Source organism: Durio zibethinus, chromosome 13 (genome assembly GCF_047325235.1).
Source record: "Durio zibethinus cultivar Kanyao isolate XHJ-2024 chromosome 13, ASM4732523v1, whole genome shotgun sequence".
Classification (NCBI taxonomy): Eukaryota; Viridiplantae; Streptophyta; class Magnoliopsida; order Malvales; family Malvaceae; genus Durio; species Durio zibethinus.
Window position 1 is genome coordinate 2805526 of NC_143174.1, and position 25185 is coordinate 2830710.

Here is a 25185-nt window from a genome sequence, read left to right on the forward strand (position 1 = left end):
AGCAAACGAATCTACGACCGACCAGTACTTTTACTTTGTATTTTGGATCCAGCCAACAAAAATTATGTGTTCTGTGAAAGATTGAAGAACCAACCTCTTCAGCCTAGAATGCACAACAGATACACGGAGGGTTTACTGTTTCATATGACCAAATGCAATGACAATCTAAAATGAATAGGAAAGCATCTTTTCATTCTCTCTCTACCATATGGTAGAATAACAAACTGATTATAGACCAATAAATATGGATCCGCCCAAACTTGCTGCAATACTTCTGCAGTTTGATGATTGATATTGTCTCTAGTAATTCATAAACCCTGAAAATCTTTGAGAGTATAAACTTAAAAGACTAACTAGAGAGGAAGCAAACCAGCTCTATGCAACTGACTAAAAGATTGTGTAACTTGATGCATGAAAGAGCAGCTTTACTTAAGACCTAACTCGGAACAAAAGAGAAGAACAACAGAAAGAATCCTCATAGTCAAAGGTTTAATGACAGTATGACACCATGCAATATTCATTCAGTCACCGAAAAATCTAGCTCAACCATTAGTAGCATAACAGGTAATCCAAAAAATCCACAATTATAACTGAAAAGGTAATATCTTTAACTACATTTTCCAAACAAAACTTAAAGTTCCAAGAAGATCTAAAACCATGTTCAACTACAGAGCAACAAACATATAAAACCTTGTAACACTCAAATAAAAGCACTGACTGCATATAAGAAGCCTTGATATTTGCAAAACTTGCTTAGTCGAATAGGCTGAAACCCATATCCTGCATCAAAAGGAAATTATATTAGTGAAGAACACACCACCAATTAAGAATCAATACAAGTCAACTTCTGTGTAAAAATGATTACATCATCGGACTCTTCCTTTTCCTCGACCTTCTCCTCTTTCTTGGCCTCAGCAGCAGGTGCAGCACCACCGCCACCACCACCAGCAGCTGTAGGAGCAGCAACGGCAACAGCACTACCACCAGAAGGAACTGAAGCCAATTTCTCCCTTCCACATGCAATTAGCTCAGTGATGTCTTTGCCTTTGACTTCGGACAAGAGCAACTCTATCCTGTCATCATCAGCCTCAGCTCCAACTGCATTATATTAAAACATCAAACCCACATCCGAAAAACCTAACAATTTCCAACATTTAATTATCAAATCACCATGCAGATATTTGGGGAAATAAGAGAAAGAGAGAATTTACCTGATCCAAGAATATCCTTCAAATCATTGGCAGAAGGGCTAGTGTTCCCTCCCAAGACGGCAAGCAAGTAGGCGGCGATCACCTTCATTTTACTTGATATAAAAAAACAGAGAAAGCGAGAGGGGAAAACCAGCAGCCGACGAAGAAAGCTAGGGTTTTCAGAAAGAGGATGATAAGTGTCGATGTTGCTAGGGTTTTTGTTCTAGGTAACAACCGTCTAATTTTAATCATGGCCGTTCATTTAAATTTTTTTTTTCTCATAAAATGCTCTAGGCCCTAAATGGGTAAATGGGTCGAAGCCTATAGCTGCTGAGAGTTCTGAAGCTAATGTTGTGAAATATCTCAAAAAATGAAGCGGATCCAACATTTTTTTCGAAATGTTTACTTGATTACGGATTTATCAATTTTATCACTATTAAAGAGTGTTCAAAAATTTTTTGGGATGTTCAAAGAAAATTTTTTTCTTTTTCAATTTTTAAGCTATTGGATGTGCCTCTGTGTATGAATTGGTAATATAGAGATCAAAGGTTTGTTTAATGCCTTGACTTCTTGTTGCCTGTAGGTTCTCAATCAGATTCATTTACTTGTGTGCATGCTCTACAGATTAGCTCTTACTTCACAGAAAAACTTATAGGAATTGTCGGTGATATTGTTCGTCATATGAAAGGGTTGAGCGGATCTCAAAAAAAGTGATCAACGGACTGCACATAGGGTTCATCAGCTTGCTAGTAATAACAACAAAGGAGATGCTGCAGTAGAATTTATTAAGCATGTCCATAATGTTCTGCATGATGAATCTGGTGAAATATGCACGTGTTAGGGAGTTTGCTCCAAAAGCAGAGTTTCATGAACCATGTCATTTCATCTTACCGAATTTAATTTGCGGGTATAGAAATTGGCAATAAATATCTGTATATTTGACTGCACTCATCTAGATAATTGTGCTCACTAAATTCTAATAAGACTAATTAATTGCTTTAATTGTTAACGGTAATAGGCAGTTGCTTGAGTTTGATGCTTTTGGATGGAATGGTGTTGATTTTGTAGTTTCATAGATAGATGGTTCCCCTTGTCTTATCTATGAGGATCTGCATTTTGTCTTTACCATGAAATGATGATCAGCACTGTCGTTAGCATGAAAATTTACCGTCTTTGAAACTCAAACTTGATGCTGATTTGCATTATCTTTTGACAGCCACTGCAACGATTGCAAAGACCCGGATTTATGCCGTGACTCAGCTTTACTGGCTGATGAATGGCGCTATGCTGTGCCCCAGGTCAAAGCTGCACATTTAGCTGAACAATGTGCCTGTGCTGACTCATTTAAATGTAAAGCAGACGTCTCTGAGTTTCGGAGAAAAACTCCATCGAGTGTGCTTTTCCTTCCTGGATCTTAGAATTCAACCCAGGAATCAACCCTGGTTTTAATATAAGCTATGAAAATGTATATATATATATATATATATATATATATATATTCAACTGTTACATCTGTTTATCATAAGGTTCAAAGTTACCTCGATGAAAAATGGTTCACTTATTCTTTATTTGTCTCTCTAAGTATGCTGCATCTCATGACATGTTTACAACAGCTTGAATAGAAGATGTATCTTCTTGTTATAAGCTGCTGATAGATGCTAATTTAAGCCAGTATACAGATGCAGCAACAATTTTACCAAAAGAACCATCTTTTCCCGGTAGGACTTTTGCTTGGTTCATCCTCTTTTCTGTTCTCCATTCCCAGCTTTAATGATTCCAGCCTTCTCCTGCACAAACTAAATGTAAGATGTACGGGAGAAAAGGGAGAAAAGTGAGAAAGAAATGGGAAAAGGCAGGCAGCTGTTCAGTGAGGCATTCTTTCTAAATTCAATGCTAACTAATTGATCTCTGCAATTAAAGTTAGAGAGAACTCATCTTTTACTGATTACAAGCAGTGTTTGAGATTAATGAAAATATTTTTTAAAAAAAGATCAGTAAAACAGAATAATAAAGGTTTCATTTATGGGATTGCACTAATAAACATTCGCTGTCTGAATAAAATAAAAGATTTTCGTAAATCAAAGACATTACTTGGTATCTGTAAGACGACCATGCAGGCTCCATCTCTGACGATATCCTTCAATGCCTTCAATTCCACTTGCCAGAATCATGCGCCTATAGGGTAGATGTAATAACATATGATTCAATTCCAATGATGATCAAATAATTCAATATCACACTGTTGCAAATTGTGAAACAAAATAAAATTGTTGATGAGAGGGAAAAAGTAAATGATGATAATGAGTGAAGGTCAATTAACTAGTGACAACAAGGTTTTTCTATAGGAACATGTTACTTTCCTTCTTTCTCTATTCTTTTAAGTTTATTTTCATCCTAGATGCTGCAATGGCAGAAGAGCAATTATGAAACTAAAAACATTGATGAGGTATTTCAAAGAGTAATAATTTGGATCTTTAAATTTCAAAGCTGGGTCAAAAAATCAGAAAGGCAGATATTTGAGGCTTCCACTCAAAGTTTTATCAATATTTAAAAAGCAATTTAGCTTTGCAATTTAGTGCTCCAGAATCTTGACTAGATACAACCTGAGTAACAAATGCACAAAGGATAATACTTCAGGACTATAAAGATACAGGGATTGCAAAAGACATCATCATATCAAGGCCTTCATGACCTAAAGATGCACCTTTTTCCTACATTTACATACTTGGAAGACATCAACGGGAAAACACAAACATTGAACAGCTTCTACAGCACATCACTTGCATCGGTATAATTTATGACAACAGTATAATTACAAAATTTTAAGTGACTAGAATTACATAAGTCCATCTTCATTACCCAAAGAAAAATCCAGCATTTCTAACCAATTACCTCTCCAATGATGTAACTTCTGATTCAAGCTGACCAGCTCTTTCCTTTGCCTGATCTAAGGGTATTGACAACCCCAATTTTCTCTCGCAATCCTGAAGCCGTTGCCTTAGTTCCTTGTCCTGAAACCCAGATTTGCAAACAAACTTGAGAAAGCTAATTTGAAGTACTAAGTCATGCAACCAAAAATAACCATTAGAAATCTTACCCTCTTTTCAGCACACTGCCGATATAATGCAATCTCATCTTGACAAAATGGCTCAATGTCATTAATTTGTAGACCTATAGCATACAACAACAATAAATGAATGTATGGCTATACAAAAAATACATGAGAAAGAATTTGGTCTATTATTTGGTACAATTAAGAAAATAATTAATCATGTCACCAAAAGGAATCGACATATGAAATCAGCCAATCAATACTATATATAGTCTACCTTTTACATAACATTGTTAAGTAAAAAACACAGGACTTACACAAAAATAAATTCCGTAAGATCCCATCACATAACTCAACACCTTCAAGCACATGAGATGCAATTTCTTGAGGGATGACAGGAGATGGTGGTCCCGTCATTAGATCATCGCCAACCAATATTGTTTCCTCCATAGTTGGTTGTGAATCAACTGAAACCCCACAGCAGGTAACAAGAAAATCATGAGTACAAGTCATTCATAATTTCAAACAATAACACAAATTGTCAGTAAGCAATATTCCTATATCTTTGCATAGACACGGATGCAATGTTTATATTACTAGGTACATGTTTTAACTGATAGGGGGCTATTGTTCAGTGCATAGCTAAAAACTCTGTGCTGATTAAAGCATGTATAATAATCAGAGTGTTAAAGGGTAGAACTATATTCGGTTATACTTCAGCATATAACAAAAATGAAAAATCATTTACCCCCCAAGGGTGTTTGGTTCAAGGGCATCCAAAAATTTTCCCCCAAAATCTTGATTGTGGTTATTTGATCCTCACGTTTGGTTTAGGATTATCCGATTCCTGGGGAAAATATAAGATTCCCAACAATATCCCAATTCCGAGAATCAGAAACCCTTATAGAATTTTAGGTTTCCAGGCAGAATGTTGCTTGACTTCCAAATTTGACCTAAATAAAAAATTTCCTCTCTCTATGTTACCTTTTTGAAAAGCAAGTGTTAAACTGAAATTAAATTTTATTTTAAATCAATTACAGTGTTTTGTTCAAACAAAATGCCATAATTGGTTCATTTTGTTTCATTTTGCAATTTGTTTTACCATAGATTCTATAACTCACAATTACGACATTTCTATTAAACATATGCTGTAATTTAAAATGTTTGAAATCTAAAATGAAACAATTACGGCATTTAATGATGAAACATCGTAATTGAATAACTCAATTACGGCATTTTTCCATTAAATGCCGTAATTGCTTCAAAAGTAGATAATAATTGATGCTTGAAATAATGACAGATGTATTTGACTAGAGAGTTGAGTAGAAATTAATAAAGTGGCCTCCAGGAAAGCTCGAGCCATAATCATTGCAACTTTTCCAAATTTTTCTGACCATTGCATTGAAATTTTTTGTGAATTAAAAAAGATAATAATGATTTATACTAATTTATTATAAACATGAAAATATGCATTTAAGAGAATAGTATATCATATCATTTATCTCATAACAATATTTTCAATTTGTGAGTTTTTATAAATTCCAAAACAAGTGTAAAAATAATGAAATTTAAAAAATTTTTAGAAGCAATTATGGCATAATGTGCAATAAACACTGTAATTGAAAGTTTGGTTCAATTTTTAAAACAAGTCAAGTAAGGCATTTTTCTATATGAAACGCGACAATTGAGGATTTTTTTTATTGGTTAGGCTCAATTACAGCATAATATCCACTAAACGCCGTAATTAAAATTTTGGGTTTTTATATTTTTATATAAACTCCAATCATACAAATTATATATTTTTATAAACTCGATTACGGCATAATGTGAATTAAACACTGTAATTGAGTATATTTAATTTTTTTAAAAAATAACAAATCTTTGTATTTCATTTGATGATAAATGCATCATTTGTGGTTTGATTCTTTTTTTTTTTTTTTTAAATAAATGAGAGGTTGCCTATAGGTTGTCAAGGAGACTATCAAGGAAATTATGGTAAATATACATGATTTACCATATGGATATTCTCCCAACCAAACAGTTGAATTTGAAAATGAAATGCCCTAAAAATCACACAAAACACCGGATATCACACTTTCCTTCGAAATCCAAAATTCCGTGAACACACGTCCCTTCAAGTAAAATGACGAGCAAAAGTTTTTTTTCTTTTTAACATAAGAAACCATAAATCAAACAAATTCTTTACTTTAAATGCAATAATAAGCATCTAATAGCAAAATCTTCACATACCATCCATGTTTGCTTTCTAGTTAGCTTTCCACCCAGCAAAAAAGAAACTTAGTACTCGATTATTGTCCAGAGTCAGTTAAAACCTGTGAAATAAGAAAAGATGAGAGAGAATCAATAAAGTTTCTAAGAATTAATTTTTGAAATATTTGATAGAACAAAGCCTAGTGCCAGAAAGAAACAAAGACAGCTTTGAATGTGGAACTTTATAAAAAATGTGAAGAAAAAAATACCCAGAAGAATATTTAGGAGAAATGTAGTAGTAGATATAAATGGGTTTTCTTAGATTTCCAGAGAAAAGTGGCTTACTTGAGAGAGAGAGACGCAAGAATGGTGGGCGCCTAGGAGGGAGGGAGAACCGAGAAGAGCAAATTTTAGGGCCTTTTGTCCCAACTTGAATACCTCCAATTAAGCCACAAAGTGTAAGTCTAAAAACGAGCGTGAACTGAAAAGGCAAACAGGGCTCACTGGGACCCTTTGGCCTTTTGTAATTAAAAGAAAAAGTATATGTAATTAAAATTTCATAAAATAAGACTGAAAATTCTTCTAATTTATAATTTTTTTAACAATATAATAATATATTTCATCCGTCTCAAATTATTTGTATATTATTAATTTTTAATAAATTAAAAAAATTAATTTTAATAAATTTAATATTAAAATTTAAATTTTTTTTATAAAATTAAAATATTATAATTTTTAATGTTAAAAATAAAAATTACAAAAAAATAATTTTTAAATTTGAAAAATTTTATATGTTAAATATATATAATATATATAATTTTACACATAAAAAAATGAATAAAGAAAATGGAAATGAGGGAATAATTGTATCATTAATGAAAATATATTAATAAAAATCCAAAAATGAATGAGGAAGGGTTTTTAATTACTACTTGATTAGTATGATTTTTTATTACATTAAAACCAAAACCTAAAGATTATGATTCTGAATAGATTTTTCTCTTTTCCATTGCCATCATGGCTTGCATGTGTAGATTAAAATGAAAGACTTAATCTCTTATCCATCCATGGAATTAAGGACCACCATCCAAAACTCCCTTCACAGCCTACCCTCACCGCTTCAGCACTTTTTTGCCTAAAACTCATTTTTGCAGCACATTGTATTGTATCTAAAAAGAAACAGAGAGAACTCCAACTCCCACAGAAAATTCCACATGCAATCCCTGCTGACATGCTCTTCCATTACCCCCTCTTTCCCTCCTTGTTTTATGCAAAATCAACTTTCCAAAGCATCCCGTTTTCCTCCACTCAAGCACATTACTAATCACAATTTAAAACAACTGAAACCAACTTCTTTCCTTAAACCCCATGCTAATCCAAAACTAACCCTTTTTTACTTCAATCTCTACCTTCAGCTTTATGTAAATGCGGGTTTCATGCCAGAAGCACGTGACCTGTTTGACTCCATGCCTGAAAGAACTCTTATTTCTTGGACTATCCTCATGTCAGGCTATGCCAAACATGGTCCTACTAAGGAAGCCTTGGCATTGTTTAAAGAGATGTTGTCTGGTGATAAAACGGTGCGCCCCGACTCGTTTGTTTACGCGGTTGTGTTGAGAAGTTGTGGGCAAATGAGAGAATTGGGGTTCGGCAAAGGAGTGCATGGCCAAGTTTTGAAGAAAGGGAAGGCTTTTCTTGATGGGTTTTTGGAGAATTCTCTGGTAAATATGTATTCAAGTTGTGGCCTATTGGAAGATGCTGTTTTGATTTTTGATGGGATTGAGAAGCCTGGTTTGGTTGCTTGGAGTTCAATGTTAAGTGCTTATGTGAAACATGGACTTGAAAAAGAAGGTTTGAATGTTTTCCTTGATATGGTTTTTAACGGAATTGATTTGGACGCTTTTGTGTTTTCAATGGTTATCAAGGCATGTTCAAATTTGGAGGACTTAAACTTGGGAATTCAAGTTCATGGTTTGATGGTTAAGAAAGGATTTGGGAAGGGGTGTTGTTTGTTTTTGGACAATAGTTTAATGGATTTTTATGCAAAATGTAAGGATTTGAAGGGATTAAGACGAGTTTTTGATCAGCTGTATGAGAAAGATTTAGTTTCTTGGAACACATTAATTATGGGTTATGTCCATAATTTTCATTACCTTGAAGCTCTAAGGAACTTTAGAGTTTTAATGCATGAAGTTTGTTATTGTGATGATTTCACCATAGCAAGTATTCTCAAGGCTGTTTCTAGTTTACATGATAAGGACTATGGCAGGCAGGTTCATGGATATATAGTTCGGACGGGTTTAGTATCAAACAACTATGCAATGTGCTCTCTTTTGGATATGTACATTGAGTGCATTGAGCATGAGAGCTCAGATCGCTGGGAAAACCTTCCTCTTAAGTTGTATGTTGGCTTAGAAAGAGGAGAATCTAATGGGTTTATTATTGCAAGCATGCTAAAATGGTGCTCTATGTTATCAAATCTTGATAATGGGAAACTATTCCACTCCTTGGCCAAGAAACTTGCTGTAGATTCTGATCCATATGTTATAAGCGCTTTGATTGATATGTATTCCAAGTGTGGGATGCCAGAGGCTGCTTTAAGGGTTTTTGAAAGAGTAGAAGATCCAGGCGTTGCAACATGGTCTGCTTTGATCTCTGGACTTTCATGGAATGGGTGGTTTGTGGAAGCACTAACATGTTTCCGGAAAATGCAGTTTAATTGTATTGAAGCAAATGAGTTCACCTTTACTTCTGTTATTCTAGCTAGTATGGCTTTAGGTGATCTTAGAAAGGGAAGAGAATTGCATTGCAAGATACTCAAAACTTCTTGTGAATCAAATGTTTCTGTTGTTAACATGCTCATTAATCTTTATTCAGAATTATCAGATCACCAACAAGCACTCAAGCTATGTTCCTTGATTTCAGATGCTGAGATCTCATGGAATTTATTGATACAGGCCTGCCTCAAAGCAAACGACTATGAAATGATTCACAAACTTCTCAGGAGGATTCAATCATGCTCTGGGTGTATTGAGCCGATCGCTGTTTGTGATATTTTCAACTCCTGTACAAGCCCAGTGCTTTTGCATATGGGGATGCAAGCTCAGGCTTATATGACCAAAAGGGGTCTTCTCTCACATCCTACAAGTGGCAATAGTCTCATTCAGATGTATTCTGGATGTGGACAAATTGCAGAGGCAGATTTGGCATTTGAGTTGATGCCTGAGAAGAGTTCTATGTCTTGGGCATCTATCATCTCTGCAAAAGTGGAGCATGGCCATCCATCTGAAGCTCTGGCTTTATTTAATGATATGAGGAGGAGGAATAAATTAGTTGATTCAAGCACATTAAAATCAACCTTGAAGGCTTATGGCCAAATGGGTCGGGTAGATGAGGCACATAGCCTATTAATGTCCATGGAAGTGGTTTATGGAGTTGAGCCATCAGAAGAGCATTGTTCCTGCGTTGTAGAAGCTTTTGCACGAGCTGGAATGCTGGAAGAAGTTGATAACTTTATCAATGAGGTTATTCCAGATAAAGTAGGCACAACGATTTGGAGAACACTTCTTTTATCTGCCCGTGTTATTGGTAATATGAACATTGCAAAATTTGCTTTGGAGAAGCTATTGGAACTAGATCCAAGTGACTGCTTTGCAAATCTACTGCTTGAGAAGGTCCTGCTGATGTCCGGTAAGTGGAAAGACGCATCAAAGGCTGTAGTTAAAACTAAAACAATAGGGTCAAATTCTAGTTGGATAGAAGTGCAAAACAAAATATATGAATTTGTCTCAAAGCAAAATCCAACTGAAGAAGTCTCTTACAAATTGGCTGAACTAGAGAGAGAGATGGAGGAGTTGGGATATGTAGCAGATAGGAACCATTTGCTGCATGATGCAGAAGAGGAAGAATATAATGGTGCGGGTCTTGGTCATACAGAGATGAAGGCTATTGCATTTGGTCTCATATCGTTACCCTCCGGAATGCCTATAAGGGTGATCAAGAGTGTTAGGATGTGCGGTGGTTGTCATTCAGCATGCAAGTTCATGTCAACCTTTGTAGATCGAGAATTGGTTGTCAAGGACACTTGCACTTTTCACCACTTCAGAAAGGGCAAATGCAGTTGTCAAGATTCATGGTAGCATCTATCAATGAAATATCTAACTGTACATATACATTATTATATATAGGGCATCTTCTTGATGTTGGTCTTGTGATCAATGTACGAAATAACACTATTCATTCATTGAACAAAATGATTCAAATATAACTTTTCATCTCATAAAATGTAATACAGATTCCTCATCAAACACAGCAAACGCTTCCAAGTTGAGATTTAGATGAGGGCTGAACAGAATTTCTTTCTGACAACAAGATTATATGTTGATGTAATGTGCATACAAGGTGAGATTTGTATTACAGCAGAAGACTTGATTAGACGTGGTTGGACATGGCAACTGCCCTCTATATGTTCCATTAAGTCTGACCTGGTAACTGCTTTATGCAGTGGATATACTACAATCTGTTTTTAGAAGAAAGTTGGATAAGGAAGGTTTGAATTTCAATCTTCTTTTTTGAACCAGTAACAGACAATCATCCAATGGTGCATCTCATGCTCCTCGGTACTCATCTCCACAATCCCCGATCACTCTAAGTAGATCTTTCCCTCTTTCTGAAACTTCTTGTATGCTGTTCACATCTTCCTCATCAAGCACAAGTGAAAAGATAGCATTTGAGTCTTGGATATGTTCTGACAAACCAAGTCTGACACCTATCATTGATCCCGCTACTGCTTGCTGACATTCAGTAAATCAAACAGAAAGGCAATTATATTTGAATGCATCATAGTGACCACAACTCACATGAAAAGAGTAAAAAGAAAAAACCTTGTAGTTACCTGATCTAGTATGTATTTAACAGCAACAGTTGGGATTGAGACTCTGTGCTTAGATGATACCTTTTTGAGAGTCTGAAGTAAAGTCTGGAATAAACTCCATCCTCCCCAAGCATCAACCATCTGCCACATTCATATCAATATTAAAATACCAAAAATGTTCACTCTCACAAGAGACAAATTACAACTAAGATAGATTTATCAATGCAGTCAATGTAGTTTTACGATTGCAAAGTGGTCACAAACCAGATGAAATTTTGAGAAATGACACACAGAAGACAATTTATACAAATACTTTCTTAAAACAAATTTCTTTCCAGAATTAGCTTCATCCTTAAATTATTGCACAATATAATAAAGCAAGAAGTCCAACTATTTAAGGATTTCTTGTCCAGTGATCACAATTCTCGTTGAATTTTAGAAATTTTGAATTTTAGGTGTTTCTAGACAGACCCCTAATTTGTAAATGGGCTTACAGCATTCCACAGTTTCCAATTTGGTGACATGCCATTGAATTTAAGAGTTAGAATTTCAATATATGAACAGAGAAAAAAGGAGAACAGGGAAAAAGTGTTGTACCCTTTTGTACTTCTGGAGAGAGGGGGTATTTAATGGAGGGCCAGCAAAGGGAATGGCTATGTTGGTGTCAAGGAATTTCTCAGATAATAGTCCACCCATTACTGTTCCATACCTGCACTTGGAACTCTCCTCAAATTCAGTAATAAGGTAGAGCACTGCCTAGTTGTCTAATAGAGATCAGTAAACATAAAATCAGTATGAGCAACAAATTTGGCCATCATCTAAGAAAGCCATATTGATTGAGAATACATTTTGGCCTGAAATTCACTAGTCATTGGAAAATTTATCCTGGTTGGCTGGTTCTATCTATCTTGAGAATATTGTCTGCAATGCCTGAGCTAAAGGCTGAGAAGATGTGTGTGTGTGTGTGTGTGAGAGAGAGAGAGAGAGAGAAAGAGAGAGACGGACGTTATAAGTTTGACTCCTGTAAGCTTACAAAGCTCCGCCATTTTCTGCTGAGGGCGCATGTCAACAATTGAATGTTGCACCTGATGAAACCAGCCAGATATATCATCAGCAATGCCACAGACAACATAGATTAGCGAAGAAAAGCAATAGAATAAACACTTTATTAGTATTTGTCCAAATAAATAAATAAATACCTGATTACTAACAACAGGAATTCCATTCTCTAGTATTATTTGCAGCCTTTCCGTATCAAAATTTGTCAAAGCAACAGTTTTAATTTTACCTGCACATTGATTGGTAAAGTAGTTTGATCAAATCGAGAATTGCAGGCTATTCAATATCAGTGCTAAAATAACAAAGAATGTATTCTAACCTTCTTCTTTCAAATCAGTAAGGTGTTTTAGTGCATCAAGGTAGCCGGGATTGGAATAATCCCACCTGTTTCAAATCGGATACAGAAAATATTAGTAGTAAGGAATTAACAAAATTAGAGTGTATACAAAAAGTTCAACAAGCCGAGCATGATCAAATAATGGACAAGCTTTTTGGTTGCATATTAAGGAAAGGCAATTAAAATTAAATATCATTGGAAAACTAGTTGATATAAAGTAAGTCAATCTATGAAGGAAATTCATAAAATCCCATCTTGTCTAGCATACATCTAATGAGGTAACCATATTTTGTTGAGTCCTTATCAAACAAAAACAATTCCTCAAGAATCAACACAGGATTTGTTGATGTCCAAGGTTTATTAACATAATTAAGAACTGAATGATAAATAGTGTTCTAAGAAAGGTTATACATCGTACAGTAGGAAGGTAAATTAAGCGAATGCTTTCAGCCAACTCCGTCTACCTTAATAGACAACATTGCAGAATTCTTGAATATATTCTTTAACAAATAAAATACTATGAGCTTTTACCTGATGTAATTCCTTATCAGAAGAAATAAAAATCAATTCAAACAGCAAACCCCCCATCTAAACATTATGGTTCCCCATGAAACTAAGAGTCAAGATTGCATCATTGTATCAAGTTTTAGTGGCAGGGCTTCAGTTTCTGCAGCTAATTACTCTAAGTGGACAGAAAGTGTGACAGATAACACTACATGTTAGTACCAGTGAAACTGAAGCATGTCCAAGGAAGGCACATCCATCCTCTTTCGCGAGACATCGATACTCCCCCTGACATAGCTACCTGTCATCTTTACTGGTGGTGGCACCCATTTAGTGAGGCTGCATCAGTAATACAAAGCCGACAAAATATAGTTAATAAAAGGTTATTACATAACTTAGCACATAGACTAAACTAGCATAAGAACACAAATATTGCTATCAGATATGGCTATAACTCACCCTCTGATCTTATCCAAGTACTCCGGCGGACGCTCATGACGAACTCTATTGATAAAGATGCCATAAAGATCTTCCGCAGGCCCATCTGCAAAATCACGGAAACTTAATAATGACAGGAAAAAGCAAATCCCATATATTCACCAAGACAACTCACGTAGACTATTAACACAATGTAAGAAACCTCAATTACTAAGATTCACATAAAGACCTTGTTCCTCAATCAACTACTACGCACATAAAGACCTTGTTCCTCAATCAACTATTCTTGCGTAGAATCATTCAATGAGTGAAACAACTGGACAAGTGGATTTTACTACGCTATCTTGGCGTGTGGTCGGGAAAAATAATAAAACAAACCAATAACAAGATGCCACGTTTACGAAACAAGAACGTACAGTGATCGGCCATGTCGAAGGTGGAGAGACCTGCGTCAGCGTAGCGAAGCATAGCTTCAACGGCGTCGTCTCGGTCGATTCTGCCCCAACCTCCACTGGTCTGCCACATGCCGTTAAGGACCCTACAAATGTCGAGCGAATCGTTCCCGTTCTTCACAGTGACTCGCCGAGTAGCCTCCTCATCCGTTGTCGCTGTGGTTGTTGTTGAGCAACATTTCACTGAGTTGGGCTTGAGTTGTAGTCGGGAGTTGGAGAACCGAGTTGAAGTGGTGAGTTTGGTAGGTTGTTTGCATTTGAAGATGTTGAGACCGGTGAAGACGGTGGATGAGGCCATTTCTGGTAAAAAGATTCAAAACTCAAAAGAGTGGCGAAACTGCTGGAGCCACACCAGACTGATAAGGTTTTTTTGGGGGTGCTCTAATTACACCACCGAAAATTCACATGCTAATTTAAACCCTTAGTAAATAACAAAAATATTATATACCAAAAAATCATCTCATATTTTTTAAAATAAAATTTTGAGAATTATATTGTATTTTTAAAAATTTATTTTTAAAAAAATAATATAATTTTTATAAATAAATTATTGAAAACATAATATAACTTTCGAAAATTTATTCATGAAAATTTTTTGAGTTTTTGAAAATGAATTTTCAATAATTATCTGTATTTTTAAAAATTTATTTTTGAAAATATATAAAATTTTTTAAAATATATATTTAATTATAAACTCTTGATAATGAAAAAATCGAAACTTTTAATCTTTAAGCTACTGAAAAATAGCATCAATAGATTAATAAATTTGACAGTAAAAATTGATAGTCAAAAAATTAAATATTATTAGATTTATCTGTCTGCTGATAATATTGTCAGCGTTAATATTTTATAAAGTGTTTAAGCTCGAATTAGCATACATACACACACATAAGTCATTAGCGTGCTCATTTTTACTTAATCACATATGTGGATAAAATAAACATGTTAGTTCTCAAGCATGTATGAACATAAAAATATTTTTGTTCTAAGCTCAAAAAATCAAAAAATCCATTTTACCCATGCAAAATAAAAAAAATGGTATTCTCGATTTTCTAGAGATACAAAAGAAATAACAAGTTTATGCCTACATGTTGAGAATATAAATTTCAATTTCATTATTACGTATGATTAAATAAATGGATCCATAAACATACAATTAAGGTTTTTCAATGATTGAAAATAAAATTGAGCTTATCGTAAATAGAGATTCGAGAAATTTCAAATATTTTTGAATATCTATATCTGAGAATACTCAAGAATTTTTGAAAATAGATATTTAAAAAATTTTGAGTTTTTTCGAAAATAAATATTTTAAAAATTTTGAAAAATAAATATCTGAAAATTTTTAAAAATTTTTGGATATCTATTTTCGAAAAATTTTGAAATTTTTCAAAAATTTAATTTTAAGAAACTCGATTATAAAAAGTGAAGAGAGAAAAGATATGAATGAAAAATGAAAAATAAAAAATAAAAGTGAAGCGTATTTAGTAAAAATAAAAAATTGAATTTTAAATTTAAGGTGTATATAAAAATGAAATGTATATAATATTAAATGAGATGTAAATAAAATTCTTCTTTATTTTACGTCTCTTGAATTTTTGTTTGAAGTGAGAAAAAAATGATTGTACCCTTTATTTTTTCCATATTTGATAATTTTTCTATTTACATTGAAGAAACTAACAATACCCCAAATAAAAAGTCACTTCCAAATGAAAGAGCTACATGAAACCAATGCGATGCAAGTTCTAAAGCCATTTTCCTGATGGGAACATATCCTCGATGGGAGGAGGAAAGCAAGAAAGATGAAGCCTGCTATAAAGATGAAGTAAACTGGCCGTTGGGAAGACAAAATAACATATTATAACTGACAAAACTGGCTAATGGACAAAAGGGCTTCGGGTTTTAAATTTTAATCTTGGTTTTTTTTATATAGGAGATAGGATGCCATATCTTGAAAATAAAAGAAAGTCGAAAATATTAAAATTTGAATTTTAAATTAGATATAATGATTATATGTACTAATTAAATTAAAAAATATATTTATGTTTGAGTCTATAAATATTTTTTAATAACATCTAAAACTTTTTTTAAATCATAAATAATTAAAAGAGATTTATTGAAAATGGAAAAAAAATAAAAAGACGATATAACAATTTTATAGTGCTTGTACACGAATTTTTAATATTTAGACACAAAAAAAAAATGAAATCATAAGATGAAAGAAAGAAGAGGCTTAAAGATTATAAAAGAAGTAAAGAGGAATAGCAATTGAAATTGAAATTCTAATCTCAGGCTTTCCTTCTAAATGCTGACTGGGCCCTAAAGCAGGGCCCAAAGTTTGAAGCCCAATACAGATGACCTGGGCTTGACAAGTAAGAGTTAGACCACATTTGTTTGTGAGAAAATGTGAAGGGATTATTGGATGGGATTAGTTGCTTGAAGCTTAACACAAAACTGTTGTGAAATGTTTGTTTAATAAAGGGTAAGTTTAGATTTCAAAAAATTCAAATAGAAAGTCAGAAAATAAAATAAAATAATAAATACATTTTTACTTTTTATACAAATAAATAAATTAAGCAACATAGTGTTTGTAAAACCAAACACGCCCTTACCTTGTACAAGTAATATGATATTATTTGTTACCGTGCAACTTTAAGCTGAATCATTGCATTCTTAATGTAACAATGAGTTGGAAAATTTCAATCTAATCACCAAAAATGAGAAAATAAAGTTCAAACTACTATATTGTTAGCTATAGAACTAGGATGAATGACGACGGGGCTTTTCACTCTGTGAATTGAGTCGGTCCATTCTAAGGATGCTGATAAAACAGTAGAGTTACTCTTCAATGGTGGCCCTTTGACCTCAACTGTAAGAGATTTCTTCTCATTCAATTCATTGAAAACCAGTGTGTCCGGGGTAACTGTGATCTCCAGAAACTCCGGTACCTTCACGATTGCCTTGAACGTAGAATTTCCAACAGTTCGATGGAAAACAGCTGAACACAAGTTCCTTCTGCAACAAAAGCATGGATGGTGGTTTAGATCACCTGGCCTCCAAACTTGGGGATGCTTGAGCAATTTGCATGCTCATCAATGTCCAAACGTAGACGTCTTCAGCTGTAGCCTTCATGGATAGGAACCTGATGTGGTCAAATTTGGACATCTCATAAACTAAACCAGACTTGACAGCTCTTACAGGATCAATTTGACCAGCTCCATAGGCCAACTCAGAAAATTCATCTCCACCTTCCATTTCAGATGCTGAATTTAAGAAGAAATAAATAATGGGTTAGGTATCATTTAGGAAATTTTTTGCAAAAATTAGTTCATTCAAGAGATTAACTTGTTGACATGGGAGCAGATTTGACGGCACTAGGAGACCATTCAGGATGGAATGATTTGACATAGGCAGCAGCTGCAATAGCATATGAGGGCAAGCCATTGGTGTTCCAGATAAAACTACAATCATAAAAGGAAAGAGAGATCCTCATAGTTCACACAGCTACTGCTATTTATAAGTGGCAAGCTGAAGCTGCCTAATTTTTCGCAATTGTATTTTTTTTTTCAGCCAATCGAAATAATCTTCCGTTTTAGCCTCCAATCTTCCATATGGAGCAAATTCATCACTTGTAACACCATTTTTGTACTGCACATTAATCTTCTTATATTTCTATCATTCCTTTCAAGGAAGAAGGTATAAAAGAATCATTAAGAACATTTTGCATTCTTGCATGAAATGTTATAAGGACAAGTCGCTACGTCCTCTAATGTTCAGATGTGAGATTTTTTTTTTTTGGTTAGTTTTCACCATTTTGTTGATCGACCAAAGAAAAAATATAGGTACTATTCTCTTTCATTTTATAATTCGACAAACTTGAACATATATCCATGAAGACAATGTCTATTTGAAAGACACTACGATCAATACACTTTGATGATATTCTTAAAACACTCTCGCTGACAGCTATATATAATTTCATGCTGCCATGAACAATTTAATGCATTAAGGAAACATAAAGCTATTGTTTCTGTCTCTCTTTTTTTTTAATCATTTGAAAATATATTTTACGATGCCAGGAATATGGATGTTCATGAAGTAGTCATCCCAGTCGACGCATTTGGGGTCGAAGTCGAACATATCGTTCTCCACCAGGCTTGATCTCGCTGCCATTCGCAACTTCTCGGTGTTTATATCATCAAAGCTGCACCCAATCAGATAAACAAAGTTTTTGTCAAAGGTTTGTACATTTAAAATTATTAGATTGATTAACTGAGGATTTAACGTAAAAATTTAGAAGGCATACACGGCATCGAAGAACAAGTATGGCCTGTAAATGTCTACCAATCGCATAACAAAGTTGATCTTCCTGTTGAGATCGTTGTAAACACCATCAAAGAACCGACAAAATGCTGTATTGGCCAATTCCAATCCCTGTACAAGAAAAAGAGAATGATGATTAATTAGTTCATTGAAGAAATAATTGGAGGATTTTTTTGTTTTGAGCAGCTCCTTTAATGTTTAAAAAACATAGCCTGGCCCTTTCACACCTTCAAAAGTAGCAAGTATCGAACTGCCATGTATCTATGGAAGCTGGCCATGCTGTTCATAACTGTAACCTTGCCAACGATAACAGGCTTTCCATCCTTGTTGATCCAAGGTTTCTTGGTAAAGTAACGGAGGCCGTAGTCTTGAAGATTACAATATTTCACAGGGTTTCTCATTGATGAACCAACTTGATAAATGGCCTCGGATGGTTCATGTGATGCATGAGCTATCATGGCTACAATCATGGCATTCACCACCATGTCAGCAGGTATCTGCAAAAGTAACCATCTAAATTTCATTTTTTGAAAAGAAAATTCATCTAGGTAAAATTAATAAAGCATCAATTTTGCAAGAATTTATCTCTTAAATGAATCAGAGAACCATTGGACTAAATCTAAATTATGTACTCGAAAATTTTTTCAAGCATAATAAAAATGGAGGATAACTTTGAACTCACCACATCAACAATTGCCTCCAAATTTCCAAGGAAGAATGTCAATTTTCCTTTACCATAACCAACCGCAAGGCTGTCGATGGTTCTATTATAGCCATACAAAGAACTAGAATTAGTTGTTAAGAAAATTAGAAACAAAAAAAAAAAAAAATAATGCAAGGCAAAAAATTAGTTATAGAGTCTCAGCTCTATCAAAATTTTCCAATAATTTCTTTCTCTTCCAATTTTTTTTCAAGAATTCAAGCAAAAAATAACTTAAAGGGTTCTATTATTGTAGCTAACCTTACTCCTTCAGCCCAACCAGGGAAAGGCTCTTTGTAAGTGCTTGTGATGATGGTAGGTCGTATGATAACTGCTGGCATATTTCCTTTGATATCCCTAATCAACATCTCTCCCATTGCCTTTGTAAAGACATAAGTGTTTGGCCATCCATAAAACCTTGCCCTGATTTATCATTACAAATCATTTTAACTTTAATTAATTGTCACTAGAATTTCAGCTTTGGGATGTTTGGGTCAATAACGTCCCAATTTGAGATTTGTGGAAACCACTTTGACAAATGCCCTAGCTAGCAAAAAAAAAAAAAAATAGGGCCCCCCTCTACTTCTTTGTATATGAATAGCTATATATAATTAATCCTCACATAACCTTTTTATTTTTCAAATAAATTAATCATAAAGTGTAATTTTTTCACAATTTTTTTTAACTTTCACAGTTGTTAATGTCTTGTTTTCATGGATACTTACAATTTAGTTTTTTTTTCTATTATTTTTAAGCTGAGTGAAGAAAAATAAAAGAAATAAAATTTTAAAACTAGAAAAAAAGGACTTTAAAAAATAAAATATAAATATATAAAATTAACGAGAATATCATTAGAAGTCAAAATTCTCATTCAATTTTTGGTATTCTCAATTTTTTTTATAAAAAAAATCATAACTTAAAATTAAATATTGAATAATTAAGTACAATTTTTAAAATTATTATATAAATTAATTAAATTAAATTCTCAATGATTTTATTAAGGGAGAGAAGAAAAAAATTCAGTCATCCTGTGGAAAAAATACAAATTAGTCCAATATTTTTATGATATTTTTCGGAGTCTATTCAGTAAGACTTCAAGCAAATGACACTGTTCTAAACAAATTTCTATCAGCAATCAAATCAATCTTTACCATATAAACCCAGTCATTATTAAAAAAAAATTAATATTCAATAAATTTTTATTTAAATTTTAATATCAATAATTATTTTTTATCTTCAAAGTATAACTTCTGTTATTTTTAAAGTTTAACCAATCTAATCAATTAATTTGCTCTCTGCACAAGAAGAGTACATGATGGAAATTTATTTGATTAATTTCATCAATTGGGGCGGCTGAGGTCCTCTTGTGTTTGGTGGAAATTTGACCAAGTTAATAAATGTGCTTCTCAATTCGTTACCTCTCACCAACAAATGTTCTTTTCAGTGGGACATCGTACTATATGCTTTCAATCATTAATTTTAGGGAAACATGATGGCATTTATGGATGGTAGGTCCTGAATTCGAGCTAATTCTCTAATTTTGATGCTCGACCTAATTCTTACATGTTTAAATTTATAATTGATTTGATTTGTTCAGAATTTAATAAAATGTTATTTTTTAATATAAAATATTATTTAATATTATTTTTAAATATAAATATATAATTAAATAAATAATAAAAATATATATAAAATCAAATTAAGATCAAGTTGTATAAAGTTTAACCTCCAATTTTTTTTAAATATTCGATTTGATTTTATCTAAAATTTAATTTTTAAAAAAATCAATTTAATAAGACCTAATAGGATTGAAATCCCTTAGATAAAAATTAAATTACCAATTTTAATGGCATTCAAGAAAAATAAGTAAAAGGGTTCTCTAGTCACACATAATTTTCTTATTCTTCTTATTAATTATTTTTATTTCTTTAATTATCATTTAATATATATGGTAACCTTCAATGTAAAGATAATCTTTTATAACATTTTTTAAGTGATAAAAGATTTTTAGATTTTATTTTGTACATTTTTAAAAAATTAATTTAAATAAATTTATTTATGTCAAAATTTAAAATATTATATTAGGTCATTGAGAAATAGTTGCCCGTCTGGTTAAAATTGGGAACAAAATTTACATAAAATTTTTTAGACAAAATTTGTGAAGTTCTTTTTTAAAAATAATTTAATAAAAATTTTAACAAAAAATTTAAATTGATGGATTAATAGAATTTAAAATAAAGATCAATAATATGTAAAAAAATTTTTAAAAATTATTTATAATTCAAATTTGATTGATACTTATTTAATTATAAATATTTTTACTAAATATATATATAAAAATTTATTAAATTTTTTTAAAATTTTGCATACTTAATTTATTTAACGAAATCTTTTAATTTATTGATTTTGATTTTGATTTAATTATTTTTAATAAAAAATTTCATAAACTTTTAAAAAATTTTCATTTAAATCTCTCCCTAAAATTGGTGCCAATTACTACTAATTAATGTTTCAAACAATTATTACTCTAGATTTCAATTAAGCTTTTGACAATTTACATACAATATAATGCAAGCTTAGGTCGACTTAACTCAAATCACAACAATATTTATTATTTGAGATTATTTTATTTTATTTTGTTTTCAGTATACTACGTTAACTGGCAACTTGACCTAAGGCCGTCGACAAAATAATTAAATATAAATGACGTGACAAAAATTATTCATCCATCCCTCTTAAAGGGAGTAGGTGGATCTGCTTCATTATTGTCATGTCAAGCATATGCATGATTATTCTTATCCTCTTTATTAAATGAAAATTTCATGTTAGAGAAATTTAAATTTTAAAATTGTTAGAAATTATTTTTTTAAATTGAATGAATGAAATAAATTAAAATTTCAGTTTTGAATTCTAAATTTTAATCTCCCAACATAAAAAAAAAAATTGTGATGACTAATTTATCCCACTTTATATTATAGAATATCATACTTTATTTAAGAAAAAACAAGGAGAATGTCGATAGGGGAGAACAGTTGCTTGTAGAAATAGCTTTAATTCTGTAAATGTAATCAAACAAGTTTTGATTATTAAGAAGCCAGCACCGGAAGATGTGTAAATATGGATTGATATATAACATGAATCTTTCCCAGAGTTCACAATTAAAGTCACAACTACTTAACTTACTGGCACCAGCAACAACATTCGTGTCCCATAACATTAATGCATAATAGATATTGCACATGCATTTCCATATCTTAGTTTGACCACTTTAGGGTTAAAATTTGTAGGGTCAAACAAATACAAATAGTAATTATTTTTTTAATAAAAAAATCATAGTCTAAAAATAGAAAAAGACGTTGAAAATAAAAAAATAACTATATGAATTAATTAAATTAATATTCATATTCACGAATGGTAAATATTTATTGCTATATTTATATTAGCATGCTTCATTAACAATGTTTAAGATAGATTTATATATATATATATATATATATAATCAAAGGATTAGATTTTAACAAAATTTAGAAATAGTCAATAAAACAAAATAAAGGGTTAGATTGTGACGAACCTCTCAATGCCCAAACCTTTCATGGCCTGAGTAATTTCCTTCTCTGAAACTCCTTGCAAGCTTAGTTCGTTCATTCTTTCCTCCACCACTTTTTTCTCAAAGTTAATGTCTAAGCCAGAGACACCATTGAGTGTTTCTCCCATGCTGTATGAATTTTCTAGTATAAGCCCTGACCTTTCACCTGACACATAAGCTGTAAAAAGGAAAAAACAATTAGAAAAACATTAAATAGAAACATTAATGTTTGAAGACTTTTTCAACACTATCATACTTTTGTATGTGTAAATATATTAAACAAAAAATAATTGGTGAAGAAGCAAGAGAAAAAATCAGTCTTCACCAACCTGTGGATACATGAACCAATACTTTTAGTTTGACACATTTCTTGGCAAAGTTTGTAACATATTTAGCTCCCAATGTGTTGAGGCCAAGTGCCACATCATATCTACATTGAAGAAACATTAAAAAAAAAAAAATGGAAAAGAAAAGGTTACATATATATGTTATTGTCTTATCTATATTATTGTTGATAAAATTGTTTCATAATTGATTAATTATACGTACCTTTCATCAAACTTGGTTGTTGCAGCAAGGTTAACCACAACATCCACTTCATTCCACATCTCTTCTACCAAATTAGAATCTTTCACACCCAAATCCTCACGGGAGATGTCTCCAGGGATTAGAGTAATTTTTTCTGATATAAATGAACTGAAATTTTCCCCACATTTTTCTTTCAGAACTATGAACAGGTCCTTCCCTATGATCTGTAAAAGAAAATTAGTCACCACCCCATTTTTGCGTTAAAAAAAAATGGTGCAGTTTTAAGTTTTAATAGATGTCTTGCTTGAAAAAGGAAAAGAAAGGAAGACTCATAAACATTCATACAAAAAAGGAACTTTTCAGCTAAAAGTAGGGAAAAAGGGAATCAATAATCATCATGATGGCTGCAATGAGTAGATCCATGTATATTTGTAAAATACACACCTCATTGTGCAAACGGTGAATGGCAGATTTATGGTCTGCTGCTCTTAAAAGAAGATATAACTTCTTCACATTGGGTTGAACTCTTAATAATTTCTCCACAAAAACTGGATTCAAAAGAAAGCAAATTCATGTGAATATACCTTACTTCATTCACTCTGAAAGAGAGAAAGAGACAGAGAGATGGAAGCAGCAGCAAAAAGAGAAATGATATGCTTACTCTTTGCCAAAAACCCAGTAGCACCTGTGACTAGAATGGACTTGTTGTCAAGAAACTGAAGAGCACTCCCTAATTCCATTGGAAGGATCACAGCGAGAGAGAAACCAAAAACCAAAAATGAGACAAAACAGTGCTTAAGTGAGGATAAACACACGATTGCTTATGCTAGTGGCCTACCCCTCTTATATGCTACTCCTGGCCAGAGAAAGATACACAGAATGCAATTATGGGGTGGAGTACACGCAAGTGGTTGGGAGGTAATTGTCCTTGCATTACAATTTATATTCGGGTTGCCCCTTATTACTATATTCCATTATAAAAATGTAAGAGTAAGAAAACACACTTCATTATTTAATTCCCAAAAACACTTGATATCAAATTAATTTCAATTAATTATTAAAAATAATTTTTAAAACAATTTGATTTTCAATTAATTCAATTTTCAATCGAAATTAATCAAAATTTTAATTGAAATATTATAAAACCTATATAAAAAATTTAAAATATATAAAATTATCCATTTCATTTCAAATTATTAGAGTTTTAATTTAATATTTTGATGTTTGAATATTTTTATTAGATGATTTTATTTATTTTATTTTACATATAAAAATAAAATTTTAAAATATAATATAATTTAATATATTTTATTATTTAATTAATTAAAAAAATTATTCAAACTGATTGAACTAATTTCAATCAAATAATTTTTAAAATTAAAAATTTTAATTAGATTAATAAAAATAAATTAAAACAATTTAATTAATTCAATTTTAAATAATTTAATTTAAAATTAACGAATTCAATTCAAGGAATATCTCTAATGAAAATATGGTAAAGTCCGCTTTAATTTTCTCCCATCTTACAGGTTTTTTTTCATTAAGCAGAACTGTTAAAAGTTTTTATTGATTTCGAAATTAATAGAAATCTCTACTTTTTATATCTTAGACACGATGATGTGGTTGGTTGATTTGCTAGATGTTAAGTCCTTCGAAATGATCGTCAAAGTTGCCCTTGACGTGATGGTTAAGGTTTAACAATGGACTATATAATAAATTATTAATCGTATTTTATGGTTTAACACTTGGGTGAGGATGTGATCTACAACAGCCACAGAACATGTACATGAATAATAGATACGATAATCCGTGTTATTACATCATATAAAATATTATATTTATATTATATTATATATTATAATTAATATTGATATAAAAATATAAAATATAATTTTTTAATTTTATTAATTATATTTATAATTTTTTAAAAAA

At 32.1% G+C, this 25185-nt stretch overlaps 5 protein-coding genes across 6 annotated transcripts; 1 reads left to right on the plus strand and 4 right to left on the minus strand.

Moving 5' to 3' along the window:
- Nucleotides 1-538: 538 nt before the first annotated feature.
- LOC111303787 (large ribosomal subunit protein P2z-like) lies at nucleotides 539-1593 on the minus strand. Its single transcript, XM_022900224.2, has 3 exons — nucleotides 1212-1593; nucleotides 866-1098; nucleotides 539-780 (listed from the first exon to the last, which is right to left on the minus strand). The coding sequence occupies exons 1-3, from the start codon at nucleotides 1297-1299 to the stop codon at nucleotides 754-756; spliced, it is 348 nt and encodes a 115-aa protein (XP_022755959.1). The 5' UTR covers nucleotides 1300-1593; the 3' UTR covers nucleotides 539-753.
- Nucleotides 1594-2653: 1060 nt separating this feature from the next.
- On the minus strand, nucleotides 2654-6951 carry LOC111304366 (uncharacterized). Its single transcript, XM_022900911.2, has 7 exons — nucleotides 6799-6951; nucleotides 6493-6575; nucleotides 4560-4709; nucleotides 4288-4361; nucleotides 4083-4201; nucleotides 3282-3365; nucleotides 2654-2977 (listed from the first exon to the last, which is right to left on the minus strand). Exons 2-7 carry the CDS (start codon nucleotides 6497-6499, stop codon nucleotides 2884-2886), a joined length of 528 nt encoding a protein of 175 aa, XP_022756646.1. The 5' UTR covers nucleotides 6500-6575; nucleotides 6799-6951; the 3' UTR covers nucleotides 2654-2883.
- A 527-nt stretch (nucleotides 6952-7478) lies between these two features.
- Nucleotides 7479-10751, plus strand: LOC111303789 (putative pentatricopeptide repeat-containing protein At3g23330). The gene has a single exon (XM_022900227.2). The coding sequence runs from the start codon at nucleotides 7668-7670 to the stop codon at nucleotides 10590-10592; it is 2925 nt and encodes a 974-aa protein (XP_022755962.2). The 5' UTR covers nucleotides 7479-7667; the 3' UTR covers nucleotides 10593-10751.
- On the minus strand, nucleotides 10693-14500 carry LOC111303790 (NAD(P)-linked oxidoreductase superfamily protein). 2 transcript variants are annotated; one of them, XM_022900229.2, is made up of 9 exons: nucleotides 14081-14500; nucleotides 13686-13770; nucleotides 13449-13565; nucleotides 12705-12769; nucleotides 12526-12614; nucleotides 12332-12411; nucleotides 11924-12035; nucleotides 11408-11467; nucleotides 10693-11246 (listed from the first exon to the last, which is right to left on the minus strand). In XM_022900229.2, the coding sequence occupies exons 1-9, from the start codon at nucleotides 14412-14414 to the stop codon at nucleotides 11061-11063; spliced, it is 1128 nt and encodes a 375-aa protein (XP_022755964.2). In that variant the 5' UTR covers nucleotides 14415-14500; the 3' UTR covers nucleotides 10693-11060. The 2 variants fall into 2 exon arrangements, with proteins under 2 accessions (XP_022755964.2, XP_022755963.2); XM_022900228.2 differs by having other exon boundaries at nucleotides 11348-11467; nucleotides 14081-14497.
- A 3455-nt stretch (nucleotides 14501-17955) lies between these two features.
- On the minus strand, nucleotides 17956-24064 carry LOC111304367 (fatty acyl-CoA reductase 3-like). The gene is made up of 10 exons (XM_022900914.2): nucleotides 23915-24064; nucleotides 23698-23801; nucleotides 23275-23477; nucleotides 23055-23155; nucleotides 22711-22903; nucleotides 19401-19562; nucleotides 19122-19203; nucleotides 18667-18936; nucleotides 18423-18550; nucleotides 17956-18320 (listed from the first exon to the last, which is right to left on the minus strand). The coding sequence occupies exons 1-10, from the start codon at nucleotides 23991-23993 to the stop codon at nucleotides 18167-18169; spliced, it is 1476 nt and encodes a 491-aa protein (XP_022756649.2). The 5' UTR covers nucleotides 23994-24064; the 3' UTR covers nucleotides 17956-18166.
- Nucleotides 24065-25185: the final 1121 nt, after the last annotated feature.